The sequence below is a fragment of the Lissotriton vulgaris genome, chromosome 5 (genome assembly GCF_964263255.1).
Source record: "Lissotriton vulgaris chromosome 5, aLisVul1.2, whole genome shotgun sequence".
In the NCBI taxonomy this organism is placed as follows: domain Eukaryota; kingdom Metazoa; phylum Chordata; class Amphibia; order Caudata; family Salamandridae; genus Lissotriton; species Lissotriton vulgaris.
In genome coordinates, this window is record NC_141693.1 from 1016716703 (window position 1) to 1016741358 (window position 24656).

Here is a 24656-nt window from a genome sequence, read left to right on the forward strand (position 1 = left end):
AAAACTCGACCTGGCAAGGAGTGGGAATCAGGGTAGGAGAGCTTTTTGAACACAGTTGGAGCAGTTACGTTGAGCCTGGGTTTTTTTTTCCTTTTTTTCCCCCCCAGGTCCTATGATTAATGCAGACATCGCTCACCCTTGGTTCTATGGCAAGACGCCGTGGCGCCTGTGGGGCACCGGCACTTCGGGCACTATCTACCAACAAAATTGCCCCTGTGCTTGAGTTTTCAAGGCTTGCGAGTATTTACTGCTGGGATTTGGCCGCCACCCTCCCTTATGTTATCCCTGCCAGCTGACGCTGAGACAGTACAGAAGCGCAGCTTGATTTCCTGCTCTGTGGCAATTTTTGTTTTGATAGATTGGAGCTATGCATGAAAATGAGGATACAAAAAAAAAAAAACATGAAGTCTGCTTATATTATCACATTCAAGAGCAGATTTATTTATATTTTGCACTTGGTTTGCAACACAAAAGTGATGCAATCCAACTCAAAATGTTTAATTCAAATGTACTTTCCAGCGTCAAAGCTTGTTTGGTGCAGAAATTTGCCTCAAAATAAGCAAAGCAGTGCTTTCAACTGCTTTGAAGTACATTGCAGCCGAGGGCATTCCATGAGAGGCACATGGAATATTGAACCACCCATGGGTTTTGATGTAACTCCCTATCTACAAATAATAATAGACACGGTTTTGCATCAAAGAATAACACCTTTTTGAGAGTGGCTTCAACAGAATTTTCTGACTTTGCATGTGTGCTGCACTGTACAGCACACAACTGAAATGGAAAGCATTTTAAAGCTTATCTAAGCATAGTATTTTGTACTGAAAGGGTAGCTCTCCAATAGAAAACCTATGCTAACATCACACACACATCCTTGCACTTAGGTGCATAAGGAGAGTGTGTGGAACAAGGCAGCCAAATTGTTCGCCAGTGCCGGGAGAGAGCAGGACAGTGCCATATCTTAGTAGATACAGCTCTTTCCTAGTCTATCGCTCCCACACAACGCAGTGCAGCAACTTTTGTTTCTGTACTGTGTTGCATGAGTTAAATATTGAAGAGGTCAGCAATTTGAATTAGATTTCCCTATGTATGTTCCCTCAGAGTGAATAATAACCAGAAATGCGGCAAAGCTGAACCTAAGCTACCGTTATGCTTGTCGCAGGTGCTAGCATAGCGAATAAAAGGAAGTAATAACAGTGTGAAATTTCTGAAAGAACGAATCGGAAATAAAGCATGTAACTGTACTAAACAAATAACGACAGGCAATACGATCAATTTAACAAGTTCACTCGCTTAGGAAAACATAATGGAATGTTATGCTATATTTTGTTAGGAAAATACACTGAATGTTAGGCTACTCCATCAATCCAAAATGAATAACTTAAGGGTGCAGTTCATGGCTGACATTGCCACTTTTTCCCTTTTTCTTAGGCCTTTAACATGCCAAAATGGAAAAACCAAACTAAGCTTACTTTTCATTTTGGACCACGTATTTGAGTATAATGCATTTCGTCTTCCACAAATCTCTTATGTCCAGCAATAAGCTCAGTAGCCCATGCCGGTACGTTATGGTCATTTTTTTTTAATGTGTATAGCAATACATTTTAGAGCAAAAATGACATATAATTGACAATTTGGAGCTCTTCAGATGAAGGTAGCTGATTTGAAAACCGTTGACTTTTTTGCTGCATGAAGAAAGTACTATGTCCACAACTGTTAGCCTCTTGCGTGCTGATGACGAGCTCAGCTCGTCATGCAGCGCGGTGGCGCTGAACTGATGACGAGCTCAGCTCGTCATGACCTCCGCGGAACACCCACGCGGGGATAATTACCCCGCTGTGCAGGGCGTTCCATTGAGCAGGCGTGGCCATGACGAGCTCAGCTCGACATCAGCACAGTGCCACCGTGCTGAGTGACGAGCCGAGCTCATCATCAGCACGCGGCGCCGCGCGCGGCACCCCTCCCCCCATGTCGCTGGGGAATTAGCCCTGCGGCGATGGGGTTAAACTCACCAATGATTCTGGATACTGGTCCTCAGTACCTCTTGAGTAACACCCACTTCTGTAGGAGGACATCTCCCCCTCCTCACCCTGGTGTGTTCACAAATTCCCTTGGGAGGCATTAATGGAACAACCATAGAATGACATCATGTGGGAGAAGGCAGTTTCCTTTTTTTAACAGACAGCGTGTTTTTGACCACACCCCAAGTGCAAAACCCAAGCTTCTGAAGACCGCACTCTTTAGCTCTGCTTTCACGTAAGGTTGACTCGGACTAAGTGTCATTCTGAAGACTATCAGACATGGTTTCTCCATAATAAATAAATAAATATATAAATGACCTTTAAAAATTCACTAGAAGTAGTCAGTTCAGAAATGCCTATATTAGTGCTGATAATGGGTGCCTTGCTTGCATTGAAATCATGTCCAGATCAGACTCAAGTGTGATCTGTGAGTTTTACAATTGCGGGCGTAGTCCTTTCTTCATGCACAAAAATGGCAAAAGGCTTTGTCACTTTTCTTGCTCTGCGTGGATGGCACTCTGCTTATCCAATGCTTAAAAGCGATCTAAAACATAGACGTTTAAGGTGAGCACATGAACAGTGTTGGTGATGTTGTACAGTGTTTCAATATAAAGGCGTGGGTCTCCGCCTAAAACCTGGGAACTATCCAGTGTTCCTGCTTCTTTTTTGCATACTTTCTTCATGACATGTGAATATAGCCGTGTCACCAGCCTAGGCCGCCACTATAGCTGTGACGTGCAAATATTAAGACAGATGGATATTCTGTGCTGTCTTAATTGCCATCAGCAGAAATTCAGCAACAGTTTCAGACATGCCGGGTGGCACTGGCATAATGGATGAGCCAGAATGAGCTTACAATAAATCCAAACTAAACTAAAACCGAAGCTTTAGTAGGGTAAGGCATTTGGGTTTATGTTTGAGAAGAGCTGCGTTTGGAAATTACAAATGTTTTGCTACTCTAAAGAGTCTAAGGAAAATTCTACCAATTTGTCCAGCCATTTTATGAAAAAAAAGAAGTGCTGAGTTTAATTCATTCTATGCTTGGATTATGTTACATCTGTGTGGTCTTCCTAGCAATCATACAAACACAGCAAATTATTCCAATTGCATTTGCTCGGCTAATTTTTAATAGTGTAAAGATGAGAAACAATCACCCAGCTGTTCGCAGAAATGCATTGCCTTCCAGTATTCAAAGAGATACAGTTCAAATATTTGTATTTCTAACATAAATTGCTCAATGCCAATTTTCCTGCTCTTAGGTAGATAGATAGGTAGGTAGGTAGGTAGGTAGGTAGATATCAGATTTCAGTAGCAAAGAACCAATTGCACCAGCCAGAAGATTGCTGCATTGTCTACCAGTCACTGACAGACTTGTTGGCTGTATAAATTCAGACAAAACATGCGCAACAAAATTTTCTTTTTGCCATCCTACATGGTCATTGCACAGTGTATAAAAATAATAATAATCTCTCCCTCCCACGTGTCAAATCTTAGGTTATCAGAACCTTCTCTCCATATAGGATCCTGCATTACCCCCTGGTCCCTTATGTCCTCGTCCAATTCATTACTATGTGGAGATAAGCATCTGCCGACAGAAAAAAAGATCAGAATGCTGGGACACTAACCCCGCCCCTCCCACCAGGAGTACATAAGGGGTAGTTACCCAGCATTCCACCTGTTTTTTTTTCTGTCGACAGTTTTGATTGTAGATGCTGGTGCTGCTCCTGCTGGGCTTGAGTGGCTTCTGTTCCTGTTCTGCCCGGTCCGGCTGCCTGGCTGTGCGGACGGGGTAGCTGGTTCCATGCCTCCCGGTCTGCTGGGCTTGCTGGGAGGTTTGGTTTCTCGGCCGGCTCTTTGATTCCCATGTGTGTAGTTTCTGTCGGCCCTTTGCGGCTGGTGAGCTGGCCTCCCAGGTCCTCGCCTGGAGCTTCTGCATTATTTCTATGCCGATTCCCTACAGGCGTAGTTTACGCTCGGAGTGTGGCCGGCCCTCGCTGCAGGGTCTTTGCTTCTGCTCCCATGGTGCTGGCGTTGTTGATGCTCTGGGGAGCCCGCGGCTCTCGTGGGCTGTCCGGCGCGGGTTCTTTCACACTGCAGGGGCTGCGGGCGGGGCTCCATTGTATGTTCTGCAGCGAGCGCCCGCCCGGCAGAGGAGCTCATGCTTTCGTGGATGGATGGGGCCAGCCCTGGCAGCCGCGGACCGTCGGCCTGCCGTTTTTTCACTAAACGTCTAGCCTCGAGGCGTTTCTTGCTTTGCACTAGCCTCTACCACTTTCTGCTCAGGGCACTTCTCTGCGTGCCTCCGGACTCTGCGGGGACTCCCGCTCAGCGACTGGTGCTCGCCCCATCTTTTGGGTGGCATTTTATTTATTTATTTATGCATTTTTATATAGCGTGGACTTTACCCGAAGGCGTCAGAGCGCTTCACATTCGGAACAGAAATGAAACATAATGAGAAACATTACAAAAGAGCAGATTGCTAAAACATACGTTACTTACATAAGGTAATAGTGACAATTGTGAGCAAACAAAAAAACATGAGGTAGTAAAAATTGTGAGCAACCAAAAATACATGAGGTAGTAAGGGTAATAATGACAATTGAGAGCAAACAAAATACTTGAGGTAGTAAACATTGTGAGCAACCAAAAATACATGAGGTAGTAAAGGTAATAGTGACAATTGTGAGCAAACAAAATACTTGAGGTAGTAAAAAATGATGAACAACCAAAAATACATGAGGTAGTCAAAAGTGCACAAGAGGAAAAGTGACAAGTGTGCAGTTAAAAGAGAAAACAGAGTATAATTTGAGGTATAATACTGCAATAAGTGCTCGGCACAAGAACAGGCGTTACGTAGGCAAGGTGGCACTTGTGCAAGTATCAGAGGTAAAAACATGTGAGAGGTAGCAACCGTGTGTTACAAGGGCAAAGTGTTGTCTGCATGTTACAAAAGGGCACCGAACACAAGTACATGGAGAATACTGCAAAAAGGCAGACACTCCCATCACAGGAGAACACTGGGAAGGCACTCCCATGGTCATGGAAAGTAGTAAATATCAGTAGTGGGAAGCCTTCCTCCAAATAGCAAGAGGACTTGAATTACTATTGGAGGTGTCTCTGGAGGAGGAGAACTTTGAGGTCCCTTTTGAAGGCCTGGGAGGAGGTGGTGGTCCGGAGCTCAGGCGGAAACGAGTTCCAGATTCTCACTGCGTTGCCTGAAAAGGATTGGGCCATTGTTCTTTCCTTCTTGAAAGTGGGAGGTTCAAGCAGTAGATTCTCGGCATTGCGTGAAGGTCTAGAGCCTCCAGAGAGTTTTAGTTTATTCGCCAGGTAGCGGGGAGAGGAGGAGTGCAAGGCTTTGTGAGTGATACAAGCGGTCTTGTAGATAGCTCTAGCCTCGAAGGGAAGCCAGCGGAGGGTGGATAACATCGGTGTGATGTGATCGCTTCTTTTGGCCCCATAGATGAAACGAGCTGCTGAATGGAAGACAGACTTAAGTGGGGACAGGTGAGATTTGGGGAGGCCAGTAAGAAGAGAATTGCAGTAGTCTAGTCTGGAGAGGACCAGCGCTTGCACCAGGGTTATAAGGTCCTGCTCCGGGAAGAAGCGACGGATTCCCCAAAGAAGGCGCAGTTGGTAGCGAGCAGATTTTGCAATAGAATTGATGTGGGGAGTTAGATTGAGTTTTTTGTCTAGAATGACACCAAGAGATTTTGCGCTGTCGACAATGATGGGTTTGTTGTTTAGTAGATTCATCTGATCCATCCATGATTGAACCGGGGGAGGAGAGAGTGAGGAGGAGAAGAGGAGGAATTCAGTTTTGGAGGGATTCAGAATCAATTGATGAGATGACATCCAGTTTTGAATGGAGTCAAGAGTAGATCTTAGGATGGAGAGATCATGAGTGGAGGCAACCTTGAGGTAGAGTTGAGTGTCATCTGCATAGAGATGATAGTGAATCCCGGATTTGCTTAGGAGGCATCTTCTTCAGCCCTCGGGCTCTGGCTGCGAGTCTCCTGTTTTTGTGCCTACACTGCAGTGGTGTTTTTTGCATGTTTCTGTTGGGTTGGCGCTGTTGTTGTGCTTTTTTTCTGATGGTCCTGTGTGCTGTTGCCTGGGAACGTGGCGGTGCTTCATGCCTGTGCTTTCGCGGGTTGTGTCGGTGCATTGCTAAGGTTTTCTATCCTATGCTCCTGTTTTCGGCTGTTGCCTTTCCTGTGTGGTGTGTGATGCTGTGTGTGCTTCCTCTTGGGGCACTCTAGGATGCGGCCTTGCGACATGTACTTTCACCTTTGCACCATGGCAGGCGTTGTGTGCTTCATGTCGGTCGTTCGTTCTGGCCTGGGGGTTTCTCTTTTGGCACAGCTTCCCACGTTTGCCCGTGTTTGTTTGGTGAGTGTTGCTCGGTCTCTCAGGTGGCGTGCTGCGGAAATAAGAACTCTGTTGCTTTCTGTGTAGAGTGCTTTGCTTCTCCTATAATTTTTTGGTGACGGAGAGTCTGTCGGGGATGCTGTGGACAGGAGGTTTCTTTTGCGTCCTGTTCCTTGGGCTGCTGCTTTTTCCCCACTTTTGTTAGGCAGGGCGGGCGTGTTGGTGGGCACTACTCTGTTCCTGTATTCTTCCACCGTTGTGCATGTGGCACTGGCTGTGTTGCGGTTGTGTTTCTTATGCTGAGTTCCTTTCCACTGCATTCTTCTCCCTTTGCACGTCGGGACTGTGCTCTTTGTTCTTGGCTCCTGCGTTGCCCTCGTGGCTGCCTTGGGCTGTCTGTGGGGATGGGGCCCTTTTTTTTCTGGTGGTGTCCCAGCCTCCTCTCCGGGTTCCGGTGGGTGCTCTGCTTTTTCCCCGTTCCGGGTTTGCGGGGGGGGTGCTTGGCTTGTTTGTGGCTACCTCTCCTCCTGTATGCTGCGGTCCTTCTCTGGTGTTTTGTTTTTTGGGGGGTCCTTGTCTTTGGGGATTTTCGATCCTGGCCGGGACTTGGCCTTCCCTGTGTCTCTGGGGTGGTGCTCTGTGCACGGGTGCCTCTGTGGGTCTGTGCCCGTTGCTGGTCCTGGAGGATGTGCCTGTGAAGAGGATACTACTAAAAATTGTATGTATGATTAATATTGACTTTCATCCATTGTGGTTACAATTGAATACTGACTTGATTTAGTAGTTCCCTCTAGAATCAGGAACTAGTGTTCTTTTCCTTTTTGTTCCCAATTTACTGTTCTATGCAACCAATATTTTGGCTTTTAACTCTTATGTTTTTAACTAGTTATGTACTATGCTTTTTATTCAATTAAAGTATATTTGATACATGTATTTTTAATAAAACTAATTGTAATTTTTAGTGCAGATATTTGTGGATCACATCCTTTATATCCATTCTCTCGGTACTGGTGTGAGGTAGTGTGCAAGCATTGTATAGTTAATGTACCTGTGGGGCACTTTTCTTGTGACTGAAGTCTATAACGGTACCCCTCCTTTGGCTGGTGGGTCCCTCTCTTCTTTTTTGTGCCTGTGGCTGCAGTGCCAGGTTTTTGTCTTTGTCGTCCTGCTGTTGTTCTGCCTCTCATTGTCCCTTTCCGTTTTGCATTTGCCTGCACTTCTGAGTGGTTCTTCCCGGCGCGCGTGTTGGTGCTACATTTTGCCCTGGCTGTCTGCTTTCCCTGGCGTTCTGGCTTGGTGCTGGTGCTCCTTGGCTGTGTCCTGGGCCTGGATGTTGCAGTCTTAGCCTTCCGGGGGATTTTGCCTGTGGCCTTTCCTCCCTTCCCTGGGGTGGCTTCTCTCCTGTGTGGGGTCGCCCGCTTGGGTTTTTGGATGAGGTTGGTTTCTAATCCGTGGTGCTGCTCTGGCCTACTTTCTGGCTTTGTTTCCCTTGTCGGTGTGCTTCGGTATGCCCTGGCCGGTCCTCTCTGCTCCTCGCTGCAGCATGGAGTTCTGGGTGCCTCATCTGCTCTGGCGGGTTTTGGATACCCCAGGGGTGTCTTGGGTTCGGCCTCTTGGCTGTGCTTCTTTCTTGGTCCTTTCCTCCCTTCTTCTTCTGGTCTCGTCTGGTGTCAGTGGTGCTGCTGGGTGGGCGATGTTTGATGCCTGGATGGATTCCCCGGGTGCTGGTGGCCTCCGCTGGGTCTCTTCTGGCCTGCGGTGTTCTTCTCTGGCTTGTTCGCTGTGGAGGTGGGGGGGGGGGGGGTGTTGTCCCTGCCCTTTCTGGTGTTCTTTTTGCCGGAGTTGTGCCTCAGCTTTTCCCTGTGGGGCCATGTTTTGGTCGCTCTTGGTCTGCAGGCTTGCGGTTGCTTCTGCTTGGCCTTCGGCTGTGCCTTCTTGTGGTTGCCTGTTGCCTTCAGCCTTTCTTCCTGTTGGAACCTGTTCTTGGCTGGTCTGCTGGTTTCTGTTTGGTACGACCTGTTCGGGATTGCCTGGTTGCGCTCTTGTTGCGGTCCGGGCCTGCTTGTGGGGCTGTGTTGGAGGTTCATTGGGTGGCCTTGCACTTCTTTGCTGGTGTCTTTTCTGCCTGTGGGGTGGCTCGTTCCTCTGATCTCGGGTTCCGGGCCTTGCAGGTATGGTGCATTCTTGGTGTTGTGGGCTCTTGGTTCTGGCTGTGCTGGTTTGGGTCTGCCGCCCACTCCTGTATTCCCTGCTTGCCTCCTCTTGGGTTTCGTTTGGGTGACACCTGGGCTGTTTGCTCTCTGGCCTGTGCTCTGCTGGGGCCTTCCCTTCTTTGGCCTTGCCCCAATTTTGGGTTGGGCCTTCGGGTTCTTCTGGTCGTGCGGCGGTTTGCTTGGCTTCGGCTTTTGCTGCCTGGCTGTGTCCTCAGTTGATGTTTTTTTGCCCTAGGGGTTCATCCCCTGCGCGTGCCCTGCCTTGGGTCCTGCCGGGCTGTGGGGTTTGGTTTGCTTGTGCGTTCCGCCCTGGCTTCTGTTGTTTCTTTGGTCGGGGTGTTTTTGTGTTTCCTCTCCCCTGGTGGGTTGGGGTTCGATTCTGTGGTGTTTGGGCCTGTCCCGCTCCTTCGGGTCCTCAAGGGGTTGTTCGCTCTCGGTCTTGCTGGCCTCTGTGTTTTTTTGCCCCTGCCTTCTGCTTGGATCCCTTGGGGTTCCCTTGCTGTGGTCTTGGGTTCTCTGGGTCGTTTGCCCGTCCGGTGCACTCCTTTTCGGGTGTATCTTCTTCTGGATTTGGCTTACTGCTCCGGTTTCCGCCGGTTTGCTTTTGTGGTGTTTTGCTGGAGCTGTGTTCTGGGGTTCCTGTGATTCCTCCTGTTCCCTTTTCCTCTTGGTTTTCCGGTCTCTTTTGTCCTGCTTGGTTGCTCTTGTGTGTTCTTCCTGCTCGGGCTTCGGGGGGGGGGGGTACTGGTTCCCTTGGTGCTTTGTTCCCAGTCTCTCGGGCCTGATAGGTTGGCTTCTGGAGTTTGTTCTTCCTTCCCCGGTGCCTTGGTTTTTCCTATCTCCCTGTCCGTGGGTTCTGTCTCGCCTTCCGGGCTGGGTGCTGGTGGCCTGTCGGCTGGTGCTGGCCCTTTTCTCCTGGGGTTTGATCCTCTTTTGTGCTGATCCGGGGATTTGTCCTATGGCTCTCTGGGTCATTTGCTTTCCTTCTCTTCTGGTTTGGTCCTGCCCTTGGTGGGCTTCTCAAACTTTTTCCGTGGGCGACTTAGGTTGTTTTTGGTTGGGGCTTCTCTTTTCTCTGGCCCCCTGGTCCCCTGGGTGTTTCTTTTCTTTCCAGGGCCTGAGTTCGTCTGGCATGGGTTTCTCTGTGCTTGGGTTTGGCTCCTGTTGTTCGGTTCTGGCTTGCTGGCCTAGTGGCTCTTGGCCTTTCTCCTTGGGTTGCCTCCTCGCTGTTGTTTTCTTCTTGCCTTGAATGGCTTGTGTGTCCCTGCTTTCCTCTTCTCTGGTTGGCTGTGGGCTGTTCCTGCTCGGACTGGTCATCTGGATGCTCTCCCGTTGCTTTGTTGGATGCGTCCTGGATTGGTGGGGCTCCCTCTTGTCGGAGGCTCTGCCTCGGGTTTCGCCGGTTCTGCCTCTTGCTTCCTTCGGTTGCTGCCTTGGTGTGGTTTCCTGTGTTGGCTTCTGTTTTGTTTGGGGAGGCCGGCTTTTCTGCTTTGGTATTCTCCACATAGTAATGAATGGGACTAGGACATAAGGGACCAGGGGGTAATGCTCAATTACTTACCGGCAATCTTCATTACTCCAGGTCCCGTAGTCCTCGTCCCATTCATACCCCTTGCCCTTCCTCCTGGACAGCCGGCCTTCCTGTTGTGGGCTTGGTTATTCAGGTGGAATGCTGGGTAAGTACCCCTTATGTACTCCCGGTGGGAGCGGCGGGGTCTGAGTCCCAGCATTCTTCCGATCTTTTTTTTTTGTTGTGAGATGGTTATCTCCACATAGTAAGGAGTGGGACGAGGACAACGGGACTCGGAGTAATGAAGATTACCGGTAAGTAACAGAGCATTGTGCAACAGCCTCTCGAAATCACTGAGATAACCACTCGGTGATCTTCCTTTGCGGCAAGCCCTTGAGGCACACCTGATCTTGGCATCTGACATGAAGAACAGAGCCAAGAGGCCCCTGGGATATTGTGTACTATATAAATGCCACGATGATGATGATCGCATGGGTATATGTTGCAGTACATGGACATTTTAGACTGAACCAGGGCATGTGAAGCTTTTGGTACATGGTTATATGAGAGTGCACAGGGGAAATCTGAATTAGTGTACGGTCACGTGGACAGTAGTAATTACCGCATGAAAATGACAAGTGGATATTGGAGGAAAGAGGTAATGTAGTTGCTAAAACAAACAGTGCTGGTTAGGAACAAAAAAAATGTTAGCACATTTTTATCAAACTAATATTTGGGGGAAAATAGTTTTACTGAAAACGAAAAGTTGGCATTTGTTAAAAAAGAGTGTATATTCAGAGAATGGCATGCTGACATTTAACAAAAATAATGCATTTGTCGAAAAAGAAAAGTTGCTATTCAGAGTGAGAAACTTTGCCTTAGATTTGCTAAAAGCTGCACAAGCACTTATGCTGCACAAAGTTGCCCTGCACTCACAGGCCTTTATAATGGTATGTAAATTGATGCAATGCTTTGCAATCTCTTTGCTTTGTTTTGTGTCATGCTAGCAACAGTGCAAATCATGAGTAAATAACCCACTGAGGGCTGGCCACAAGTCAAGGGCCTCATTTATGGGGAACTGGCATAGGGCAGCACCGCAAGTCTTCTTGCTAAGCTGTCCTACAACAATATGAAAGGGCATGAATGCACAATATTGATGAAATACGGTACATTACTGTCCTTTCCCCATGCGCTGAAGCTCAATTTGCTGCCTAGTGCCAACACAGGCACCCTTGCACCATGGTACAAGGGTGTCTGCGTTGCATGCAGGATAGTGTTTGTGCAGGAAGGGGCATTTTCCAGCCCAAAAACAATCCAGAGAGGTGTTCTCCTTTTTATCTGTGCTGCAGAATGCAGCACATTAGGAAAGGGGAAAAACAAGGAGCTATAAAAATATTTTTACTTGTTACGCTGCCTCTAGGGAGGCGTGAGGTTTTGGCACTTCCTTAGGTTTATGTGATTAAGTAAATCAAAACCCATGGGTGTTGCATGGGAAAGCCCACAGCAATGCCCATGGAACGCCTCCCTGGCGCAGAGTAAGGCAACGCAGCGTCTTGTGCTGCCCTGTCTTACTCCATATCTATTAAGGGTGGGCGTAGCGGGGTTACGCGGAGTCCCACAGAGACTAAGACAATCTCCGCATAGCTCCGCTACGCGCCACCCGCCTCCCACCCGTGCTATTAACAATGTAGTTTATGTTTAAAAAAAGCGATTTTAAGATTATAAAAATTCCTTACTTTATCTGCGGCGTCCCTCTTCCTCCATCGCGATTTCTGTATGAAATCTGCGCGGGTGCCCGTGCATGCGCAATTTTCATGAGGAAGTTGCGATGGAGGAAGAGGGATGCCGCAGATAAGGTAAGGAGTTTTTATTGTCTTAAAATCGCTTTTTTAAAAACATAAACTACATTGTTAATAGCGCAGGTGGGAGGCCAACTCCGCTCTGCCGGGAGTGTGCGGGGATTTGCCTGCTCCGCCTACTTCACGGAACGCGGAACAGGTAAAATTTGCACCTTCCGTGGGCGGAACCGAGTTGTCCGCCCATCCTTAATATCTATGACCCCATGCAAAGTGGCTTTTCATGGCCTCATACATATGGGTGAAAGGTTTGTGCCACTGGACCATCAGCAAAAGTGACGATCCGGCGGTGCAAGCCTCTCATAAATAAGTTGCCCGAGTCTTTATCTTATAGATCAAACTCTCATCTTTTTTGTTGCAAATGTTATGAATTTCCAGAAGCGACACAATTAGCTTGTTTACTAAAACTGACAAAATAGTTTTAAAGAGTGACAAAGATGTTTTTTTCAAGAAGCTTATGCTTCTGTAATAATCGGTGCTTTTATAATATTTTTATCTTATTTTGAAACGATAATATAAATTGATTTGAAAACACATATTGCTGATTTTATTAAATCTTTTATTTTCCACAAGTCTTCTTGAGAGCTGAGTCGCCCAAACCACTTTTATGGACTAAGCCGGGCATCGGTCTGTGCTTCGTTCACTACCTCAGGGCTATAAACACTGTGCGTTTTTTTAGCCAACAAGTTTGAAATTTCACCAAGTATTACTGGCTGTCAGGCTGCCTCAATTTATCAACTTCAAAAGTCGAAAGCTGTTAAATTGTTTGTTATCCGTGTCATTTGAGTTCCACTCCCAAGCCAAAAGCACTCATATGTAATTTCACTCCATTTTGTATGTGACTCACTAGCACCGCCAATATTGTAATAAAAAAAGAAAGATATATGCATTTGAAATGTGCCTAATGTTGTGGGGGTTGATTCATTCTATGTTCAGTCTACTCCTTTCTTCTTTTACACAAAAGATTAATGAATGTTAATAGCACACCGATCACTAAGGTTGGCATTAGATTACTGGTGATTGGCAAAGAAACTGTGAAATTACCCCAAGCCTCAGTGCCTTGGTTTATACGATCGATCAATTTTGTGAAATTGTATAAGTCAGATATTACTCTGGCTTTAGTGTGTTTTCCTGGCGAATATATAAGCAGATTTTTTTTAAGTTGGGTAGTGATTTGCACATATTTTAGGAAAGCAATTGCTTTTCTAATCACCCACTGCATCAAAATAAAGCAACTGACGTCACCAGTTTAGATTCTTAGGTTACAGAATACAACCAATGAATTAATTTATGCATTGGCGTATGTATTATTCGTTTATTTATGTGTTTGAGTTTCTCTTTTACGTTCTCTTGTCAGCTACTACAGACCTTCAGATCTTCTAAACCCGAGGGAGCTAGATATATTGCGGATTATTAGCAAATTACAGTCTATGATCTAGTAAACACAGATTTGTGCGTGAGTGACGTAGATAGTGTGAAAGAAAGCATGAGAGCGGCTATTGCAGAGAGTCAGAGTACACAACAGTACGCATGTTAGGTGACATTTTCATTAATTTAAACTCTATGCTAAATGTCTTAAACACCCGTGGAACCAAGCATTAAAGGGCGCGAACTGGGGAGGACTCAGAAATGCTAATTTCGCTGTTCACTAATTTCAACTCAGCCCAGATAGCCAGATGTGGAGATTTGAGATATACCAGGCAGACACTCAGCAGTAACAGGCTGTGTCCGCCCCTCCTTTAATTCAATTTTATGATTCTTAGGCCCTTATTATAAAGTTCGTCGGAGTTGTACAACCCTTTAGTCAAGGGTGGAATTTCGAGTTGGGGGGCATTTACCTCACCCATTAATTAGTGGGAGCGTTAAGTGTCTCTCACCGCTCTCCCCCGTTTGTTAAATGTAAGCCCTTGGTTAAATGTAAACCTGCTGCTGTGTAGCAGGAGAAAACCATGCGTTATTTATCATGGCGTGGATTTTCGTGCAGTAAGCACCAACATCGGTGCGGTATCTCCCAAACACTCAGAATAAATGACATTATTCGAACACCTCAATCTCAGTTATTTATCGGATACCATATAATCAAACCCCGCATGGTCATCTCTTAATCAGGCCTAGCCTAACCTTGTTCCTCCTGCACAGTGACGTCGGGCTGAGGCCTGGCTGCTGACATACTTTATATCTGTGCATGAGAGCTCTAAAGTCTGACTGTTACTTGTCAGGATGCAACCGGACAAAATCAAAAGTGTGATTGGGTCGTAATGTGATTGTCAATCACATGTTCATCCATGCATCACTGGCGGTAAACACAGGGGTTCTATGTTAGGGTGACCAGAATTTTAAAGTAAAAAAACGGGACATTTCACAAAAATAGAAGAAGGACTGCAATTTTACTTCAAGCAATGAGAGCGCTCCTCAGCAGAGAATTACTGAGCAGGTAGTAAGAACATACATAAAATGCAATTTTTAAGCCCAGTAGCTTGCCTGTTAATTACATTTCTTTTTTGAAACAACTGCTAACTACTCCTGCTTTGTAAAACATAAAAAACACCTTCCACCGTTTTCAGTCGACCCTCTACAAAAACGGGGACATGAACTAAATTTCTTGAAATTTGCTGGGACAGCTGGTTAAAAACAGGGACTGTCCTGGCAAAACGGGGACGCCTGGTCACCCTAGTCTATGTGTATAAAGCCTATCAACCTTAGAAATCCGGGTTCCTTCATTCTCTTACTCTCAGCAGCAGCTTGCAAGTAGTCAGAGTGGGGGTGGGGGGATGCAAATGTGTGATTGGTGTGTGCATGCATGCAAGGTGAGTGGTAAGTGTAAATAAAAAGAAATGACCACTTACCTTGCTGGCTGCACAACGTCCTCCTTACTCCGTTTATGTTCTGCTCGGTCTCCAGCAAATTCCCCTAACCAATCCTGACGCTGCTCTCACCAGCATCAGAGCAGCGCCAGGATTGGAGCGTCAGCACTCCCGAGGTCTCTGAAGGCCTGCACATGCTCTAACCCTGATAAAATAATAAATAAAAGGCACATGTCTGCCTGGCCTTCACAAGACGGCCGTCCAAAAAGACATGTGCATTTTTTTTAATTTCAAAGTATTTTATAAAATGTTATACATACAGTTATCATCGCTTTACCATTACAGGGTAACAGCCCAAACTGAAATCACAGCTCACTTCTGCCACTCAGCAATGGTGGCCCGCCCCGTCCTGACACGGTTAAAGACAGGTGGATGAAAAATAAAATGGTAATAAATTAACTTAAGAACCATCTATTTTTCGGGGGGGGGGGGGGATTTGGCAGTGCTGCGACGCTCTACCCCTCTCACGAGGAGCCGCCCCTGCTTACTCCTCTCATTTCATTGACACCCAGAATTACATCATAACGTCAAACAGCTGCCATGACCAGTCAAGCACGACAGCTATTTAACCACATGGCTGCTGCTGGGATTTTTGCGCTGTGCTGGTCATTCATATTTTACATGATTCATGACGAGCTCAGCTCGTCATCAGCACACGACACCCGTGGGTGATGACGAGCTGAGCTCGTCATCAGCATCGAAAGGGTTAAACGTGGGACCCTGGAAGTAAAGTACACATGCTTAATGATTTTATAGAAAAAAATGCTTCCTCTTCCAACCTTTTATTCACCCATCTCTCTCTGCTTCCTCATTGTGCAGGCTTCTGAATGCCAACAAAATCAACTGCATAAGAGCCGATGCCTTCCAGGACCTGCAGAACCTGTCACTGCTCTCTTTGTATGACAACAAGATCCAGAGCCTGGCGAAAGGAATATTTAGTTCCCTGCGCGCAATCCAGACACTGTGAGTACCTACTTCAGCACCAGAGGGCAGTGCAGATAAAACAGTATGAGATATCAAAGAGCTGTGAACCCTACCGATGTTTGCATGTGTAATTTCATATCGAACTCACCAAATCCTCCTATTCCAGTCCAGAAGCTGGGATGAGTTATATGGTAAGGAAGATGTGCCCAATTTATTAGATTTATTGGGATATATAGACTGGCAGACGCAGGTCCTTTCAAGGGACATGGGCATGGAATGCGCCACATGTACTTGGTTTATATGCTGTAAACATATCTACTGTATGTTACAGTTCTTTCTTTAGCATACTGGTAATGTGACTATTTTAGGGTCAGTTTTAACATCCCAAAGTGCTGCTTCCTTAGCCCTGCTATCAAATAAAACGTTGTGCTTCACAGTGCTTGCTCTGTTGTCAGAAAGCTTTTAAAAAGTTCAAAGCAGATTCAAATCTTGATTGGGCAAGACCATAAGAATAACAACATCTGGTTTCCAGTAAATGGTTTATGCGCTAAGTATGTTCTGCGAGAACTTCTGGGAACATTTTACAGAGTTCAGCTCCACGGATATTTTAATGAGGCAGTTCACAGAGGCGCATCTTGTTCTTACACAGTTCTGCAAGCCCTGCAATTACTGAAACTTGTTTATTTATTTATTTATTGTCTTATGTAGCACAAACCTCCCCTGAAATGGGTTTTCAGAGCACTGTACAATCAAGATAGAAATTCTCAGAAATTGAACATAAGGCAAACTTAGATTTTTGCCAGATGTGTCGGGGAAAATGTCTGTGGACATAAAGTAGTTCCTTGATAACGAAATCATAACGGATGTATGGTATTTGACATCAAGTCAAAACAGTTCATAGAAAGTATTGAGGAATGTAATGCAGCCAGTGTGGGCAAATGGTACATGCCATCAACATCTGGTGGTCACTGAGCATACCTATTATACCACATTGATTGCCTCAGTCTGAAACCTGATGGGCTAGTTCATGTGTACATGTATAAATGTATGTGGGCAGTATTTCTATATTATGAACCTAGCCAAGAAAGCAGAATTCTGTACAGGTTCAAGGAAAAGGCTACAGTCAACCCGTGGTTTGAGAGCCAGATGGTTTGTGGACTGGTACTTTGTTATGATGTACTGCTCTTTAAAGAGATTTCTCATTTACTCTTTCCGGAATTGGAGTGGGGTTGGAGCGCTCCTGGTTTATACAGGGAGTTTATTCCAGTGCATTGACGGAGAAGGGCTGTAACCTTGTTGTTTTCACTCTCCAGTCTGATTGTATCCTGGCTGCAGGTGTGCATAGAGCCCAAAGATGGTGGGGCATCAATGGAGTTCTATCAGGATGGGGTTGATATGATCATAATTCTCACACCTGGATGAGTTGTTCTGCATGTATGGGATGCCTAGATGTGTGAGTACGAGGGCTTAAACAGAAGTTCTGAAGTCCCCTTCTAAGAGGAACTATTTCACTTTCTTCAGTAGGAGAGCTGGCGCCAGGTCTTGTTTATTTTCTTGCCATTGGTTACATTGAGGGTGACGTTGGTGTCCAGGATGAAACAAAGCGACTTGGCATTGGGTGAAGTTGGGGTAGAACCCATCAAATTTCAGGTCATCAGGTTTGAACTAGAACTTGCTTGTTGTTCTTGGCAATTAGCATGAATACTGCCTTACTGTGGTTCAGCCTCAAATAGGTTCTGAACATCCATGGTTGAATGTGGTGCCGAAAGTGTTTGGTGTGTCAGATGTTTGGAGAGGAGGAGACTTTGTAAGCAGAGCTGTGTATCTTCAGCATACTGGTGAATTTTGATGCTGTTATTGGTGAGAAGAGCCCCAAAGAGCTCGTCGTAGAGGTGGAAAATGACAGCGCACAGTATGGAATCTTGAGGGTCTCTGCAGGTGATCTGGATTTCCTGGGGCAGAGGTACCCAGGTGAACAACTTACCTAGTGATGGTTGGAAAGGGAGGAGCAGCATAACAACTTGGGCTGACTGAAATCTTAATTCCGGGATATAGAACAAATTCATAACTGCATTTCTTGCAATTGGAATATTATGGTTCTGTTTGTTCACTCACTCTCTTGGAGTAATTGTCTACCAAAAGCCTTTTTCTAAAAACATTCTTTTGCACAAAGTAAATTTGAAGGTTTTTTTCAGTAGAATAAGCGAAAACATGCCTCACAATATGTGATTTACGTTGCTGAAAAAAATCTCTAAAAAGTCAATGTGCATTTTTTTTACATCCGCTAAACCTATTTTTGTTTAAATTGTTTAAAACACTGCATACATTTCATAAAGTTTGATTAAAGTTTGTAATATGTTTTTGAGTGGTCGCACACCTATTATTATGTGAGGAACCTACAAGACAGCCTGAGTAGGAAGTTTAAAGACTAAGGGCTTGCTGTATAAATGCCAGGTCGCAAACCAGACAGTATTTCATTCTAAAGCTACAGGTTTGCGACCTGCCTTATAATTTGCAATATAACCGATTTACTAGACAATCGCATTGCAAAATGCAGACACATATGAGGTTGTCAAACCTCCTGCCTCATTAATTATGTCTGAGGCAGAAGACATTTCTTGACCAGTTGTGAAAGCAGGGATATAGGTCAGGTGGGCCACCTAACCTAAATTACGCCCTTGCATGACCTGCTTTTTAAAAAGCTAAACAGCCCCCATCCCAGAAAAGGACAAAGGTTGCTTTAAAAAAATAGAGCAGGGAATGACATCGAGCATAGCATTAACGGCTCTATAGGACCACTGCCCTCCCACTTAACCACCAGGCACCTGACTACCACTCATAAGGTGCGTGCCTACAGGGGCGTAGCTAGGCCCTATGCCACCTGTGGCGGCCCCTGTGTTTGCCGCCCGCGGCAGGCAAATGGAAGAGCGGGGGTCCTGCTGATACCTGCCACTGCCGCCCGTGACAGCCACAGGTAAGACCGAGTTGGGATGGGAGACCGCCCCCTTGCTACGCCACTGGGTGTCTATAACCTCTCAATGGTTTGCAACCACAATTGCGGTCACAAGACATTGAGGATGAGCATCAACCACCCTTCTCTTTTCCATTTGGAATGAGCCACAAAGGCACCTGTGAAGTCAGAAAGACCTTTTTCACTTGCTAAGTAGCTTTAATACAATGCAACTTGTACATTTGCAGTTGCAAACCCTGTGATTATGACAATTGAAGGGGTTGCAACCACAAAAGTGCTTCATAAATCTCCATATATCTTCCATGAAATGTCATCCTGCAGCACAATATTGAACCTCATAAATGAGATTTAGTTGTAGAGTACAAGATGTCACTATCTATTTGGTACCTGTGCTGTTGAAAGGTAGAATCCTTTTCTTTCAAACAATGGCCCCTTGATACTTGCTAGGATCTTGGAATACATGGTGTAAATCTTTGAAAACAGTTCAGAGTAATCCTATTTGTATGTTGCATAAAATAACTTTTAACACAATTCCTTCTTGGTGGGAAACGTAAAACATTTTTAATATGTAGACCCATATAATTGTTGTTTGTATTATAAATCGCAATGTACATACACACCCTTTCAAAAAATCACAGCAAATGTATACATTGTTTTATATTTCTTTTTTGTTTTTAAAGCCATTTGGCTCAAAATCCCTTTATCTGTGACTGTAACCTGAAGTGGCTGGCGGATTTCTTACGCACCAACCCTATTGAAACAAGTGGCGCAAGGTGTGCTAGTCCACGTCGCCTCGCAAACAAACGCATTGGGCAGATTAAAAGCAAAAAATTCCGATGCTCAGGTAAGATTATGTTTTGTTAGTTTTTATGACTAAACATAGATTTCTTTGAAAGGCTTTACACCTTTTCAAGATGACTGATTTATTCTAGATTAGCTGCAGTCATGGCGGCCAGCTGACTGGTTACATCCTGGTTCTCAGCATACGGTGTGTACAGTATGCATGCTTTGGACAGTTCTGGATTAACACACTACATACAACATTTCCAAATACAAGTCCATTAGGGGTCTGAGGCCACCTTTTTGCTGAAAGATCATGATATCTATCATGCCTTGAACTCGGTACTTGTAAATTTTGAGGGTTGCTCCTTCTGCATCTCTACTTTCAAATACTGGAGGAACTGTAAAGTGGGTTTGGTTCTTACTTCCCCACACTGTATTTAACCTGCCTTAGATTGATGTTAATTAATTAAAATGCCAGGGATAGCGAACTTGACATCACATACCCTTTTACTCACAGTGACATCACAGAATCATTATATGACATGTGATTCTGATGCCCTCACAGGAAGTGGTGGTTCTTGCCCTTTATAAAAATCAAGAAAGTGAAGGAATAGGGAAACAGAGGGTGTGACTCACCCTTCTTGTATACAGTATCACAATCAAGAGCGAGTCAACCTCGAGTCATCTCACTCCCACTGTATATAGGGGAAAGACATTATTCTTAAAATAAACTTTTACTTCCTTAATGTTGTCCAGTAATATGCTTCTTCACCAAATTCTCCCTGAATTTCCGAGGGTCGGGCATGGTGTGTACTCTTTCCTTACAAGGAAGCACTTTTCAAGGGAAAAGGGTGTGGGATCTATATAATGGAATGTATAAAATTGCCTAGGAGGTGCCCAGATCAGTTTTAATTCACAGGTCCATCTGACAGGGTTGAAAACTGGGGAAAACAGGGTAGTTGGAGTTACTATCACCCCTTGGCCTTTAAGTGTGATCAAATAGTTTCTGTTTCTTACCCCAACCCAGTGGGACTTCTTCAGGGCTGAATTAGTTCCATATACTGACATTGACTATCTTATTAGTCATTAGTCCATCGTGCTAGCAGGGATTTGTTGACAAGTGACCTGGAAACGCTAACACAATAGACTAATGACATTCTTTTAAAGATTGGTTACTGACTGTTAGACCTAACAGCCTTATGGTGGCCTTCCACAGTTTTTTTTGCTTGCCTCCTTCTATTTTTCTGAACTTGTTTTTGCTGGTTTTAGGACTCTGCACACTCTACCACTGCTAACCAGTGCTAAAGCGCTTGTGCTCTCTACTCTAAACATAGTCAAATTGGTTTATTCCCAATTGACATATTTGATTTATGTATAAGACCCTTGTACTGTGCATAACATGTACCCAGGGTCCGTAACTTCAATGCTGCTAATGGACTGAAGCACTTATTATACCACCCACCATATAGCCCTCTACTAATGACTCGGTCCTGCAGATGCAGAACCTGTTCGTATAATTTTAGACTGCCATATTGACCTGGTAAGGTAACCCTCTTGTCAGGCATAACCCTTGTCTCTTCCTACATGTAAATCACCCCTAAGGTAGGCCCTGTCAACCCGCAGGGCAGTTGTCCATGTATATACGGGACAGGGCATGGACTGTTTGGTTTTACATGTCCTTGTAGTGAAAATCTCCCAAAGTCATTTTTCACTACTGTGAGGCCTATCTCTTCCATGGGCAAGCATTGAGTTGACCTTATTACCCCGTTTTAAGCATAAGTCTTGAATGGGGAGAAATAGACATTTAAAGTTTAATGTCACTGAACTCATAATCTAAAATGACAACTTATGGTGATGTTGACTTTCAGATTTCAGTTTAGCAAATGCCACTTTTAAAAAGTTCAAAAAAAGAGGGAACCTGATGTTCTAAATAATTTATGCAATTTCCTTACTGGCATAATATCAATGAGTTGCTTCATATGACTAGGTAATTTATTTAACCTTTTTTCTTAAATAGCTTTTTTAAAATTTTATTTATTTATATATACATTAGGGAGAACGTAGACAAAACAGACTTCTAGTTCTTCCAAACAAACACATATCAAGTGATTCCTATATTTACAAACATTTACATATCTTTACAACATTTATCACAATAAACATTACATACATTTATCACAATGCAACAAAACATCAATATATTTCATCAACCAATGTATCATTTACAACTGATAGATACAAATTAATTCTGTCTAAGACCTATCAACAAAACTGGGAACAAAACTTCACTCATTGTTCCTCAGTATACAGCACCCTGTCAGTATTGGTCTTAATGCCTATTATTGCAAATGCCAACGCGTTTCAAGCCCCAGGGAACCTCCAGGGGCTCTCATCAGGGCTTCTGAATTATATACACATTGGTATGATCTGATGGTCGAAATTTTAATCCATCAGGCATGCTGCTGTCTGATGGTGGGGGAAACAAACTGGGGAGGCCCTCGACTGTGGGGGTGGTGCGGCTTTCCAAGAACCGAATATCATAGAACACGAATATCTGCCCAATGCGTGACTGAATCTACCTGGCTTCATCCAATTGTTTTACCATACCGCCTCTCCTCACAATAGTTAAGAATCACCGCATTGTATGCCTCCATCTGAACAATACTTTGTTTCTTCAACACTTCGGCCCGACTTTTCTCTCGTTTTCTCATCACCACATTTTTTTTAATCAGCACTTTTAGAAAGTTGACATTTATGCACTTAGTCATTTGATGCCTGCTGCCTATCTCTGAAATACATGTCTGGGGTGGGTGATAGCTAGCTTCCAGCATTCCTGCCAGACCACCACACACCAAGAAAAAGAAGATGTGCATGCTTGGCCATCTGCATACAGATGGCCCATCCCAAAAAGGATGGCAGGGAGGAGCTGGCACTTACACCTGAAGGACTGTGTCCTGTCCCCACCCGAAGGATTGATTACCCCCTGTAGTGTGTCAGGAGCCAGGTGAGGAAGGAGGGAACCTCTGTGTGCTTCAAAGCTTTCTTTAAGTCTTCCCCACTTCAGAGGCACCATTGGATATAAGTACTGGACATCTGGCAATAACAAACCAGTACACTTCTCGACCTGTGACCACTCCACCAGGAAGAAGAGCCGTCATAGCTGCCATAAAGACTGCTGCTTTGCTAAACTCTGCCTTGCTGTGCTCCTACTGTGCTGAGCTGCCCTTATGCCTGCTGTTCTACTGACTTGGTGAGAAGGGTTGGATCACATTACTTCAAACCAGAGTAACTCCAAGGACTTGCTGGATTGCCCCCGTTCCCAAGTCTCGGGATATCAAAAACCTGAACCACGCAACTGTGCCTGGACTCTATACATTGAGTTTCTGCTCTGCCAAGTGATGTCATCCCTGTGCTGAACCCTTGGTAGTGAGGCTATAAGGAGCTTAAACTCCTGAATACACGAATCCACATCGGATTAGTCATAGCTCTGGCACAATGTGGGTCGGAAACTGCGCACTCTCTCTGTTACGTGTAGTGGACTCAGCGCCTCGGTGTAGCTACGTGGGAGTCCCCTACTCATCTCGTCCACACAGCAAGATCTACGCAGCCTCATAACAATGACAGCATCCAAGTCAAGGTACTTTTGTTCAGCAGATCCAAAGAGGTCACTGCTGCTGGCCCGCACTCCCTTGCAGTCCGCCTGAACTCGTGACATTTCCTGGTCTAGTGCGACCCAATAACTCTTTGAACGTTTGCAGCTTCCAAGCGCGCTTCTCACTTTTTGAATCCACACAACTTCATACTTCATGCCGAAAAGATTCTTATCGCCTTTGTTCTTGTTTCATTTATATAAACTCAGAGTTTGTTTTTCTATCACGATGTGGAGTCTTAAGGTGGTGATTCATTGTGTTGTGGTATGAGCCATTGCAAAAATACTTTACACATTACCTGTTAGGTTAAGCCTGACTGCTCAATGCCAAGCTACTGAGGGTGAGCGCAGAATAATTTGTGTTGTGTTGTGACTTACCCTGACTAGGATCTTGGTCTCTACTTGGACAAAGGTGTATACCTCTGCCAGCTAGAGATCCCGTTTCTAACACTGACACAGAAATGAGGTTGGATTTACGAACTGTCCTTGATCACAATTATTCAGTTTCTCAAGTATTGGAAGACTAAATAACATAGCTGATGTCAATATATGGACCTAATTCAGCCCTGAAAAAGTCCTAGGGAGAATAAAATGCATTGGCTATGGCTGCAATCAAAAAATAATTTTAGAAGATGAATAAGAAAGAAATGAACTATAACCACACATGGGACTCCTCTATTATGTTCCATTGAAACATGGATAAGTACTTTATTTTTCAAGTGTATCTAAATTCAAAATTTGACGGATTTGGTGACTTTCCTTTGGAGTTCTGAGTAACACAATTTTTGTTCTCATAAACTTACTACCCTACTATGGGTTTATGGTGGCTCATCCCCTTTACTCGTGCATTCATTTCTTTTGTGAATTTAGTTTAAAATTGATTGACCATATTGTGATGTAAAATGCAGTGTAATGGCTCCAGCTGCTTAGTGAAAATACATTTTTTAAACCATATAGCAGTTGGCCTCAGCGAACTACCTAGTTTCCAGAAGAGACAGGCAGTCATTGGTAGAAGAGATCTGTCACACATATCTGGCCCTGGAGGACTCTAATAGTCCATGCCTGTAGGTATCATACTTAACATAACATAGCATGTGTATTTGTAAAGCGCACGTTCACCCAAGGGCATCTTGGTGCTGAATAACAGATCTTTATTGTTATCCAACTCAATGGTACTCACTTAAAGGCGCCATGCGGTAAATGATGTCTCAATATGTTTCAGAGACATCATTTTAAAATACAACATCATTCTAAACGCCTACTGATTATTAGTTAAATGGACTGGTTAAAGGGACCTGTTTTTCTGTTCACTGGATGGCCTCTTTAATATATTGTGATCAATCTCTAGATATCCCATAGTCACAATTTAATAGATGTTGAATATAATGCAAACCATCAAGGGATATATATATGTACTTAATTTTTGCCTTTAATTATCTATTGTAATCTTCAAATGATTTAAAAATATGAGGGACGGGGAGTAGGAGATACCAA

At 44.7% G+C, this 24656-nt stretch overlaps 1 protein-coding gene across 1 annotated transcript in view; it reads left to right on the forward strand.

The window, feature by feature from the left end:
* The window catches only part of SLIT1 (slit guidance ligand 1), an 842620-nt gene that overhangs the window by 556202 nt on the left and 261762 nt on the right, over positions 1-24656 (forward strand). Inside the window, exons 13-14 of the mRNA XM_086922632.1 lie at positions 15655-15798; positions 19411-19574. Of these exons, the coding sequence (XP_086778758.1) occupies positions 15655-15798; positions 19411-19574 (308 nt within the window). The remainder of the gene's footprint in view (positions 1-15654; positions 15799-19410; positions 19575-24656) is intronic.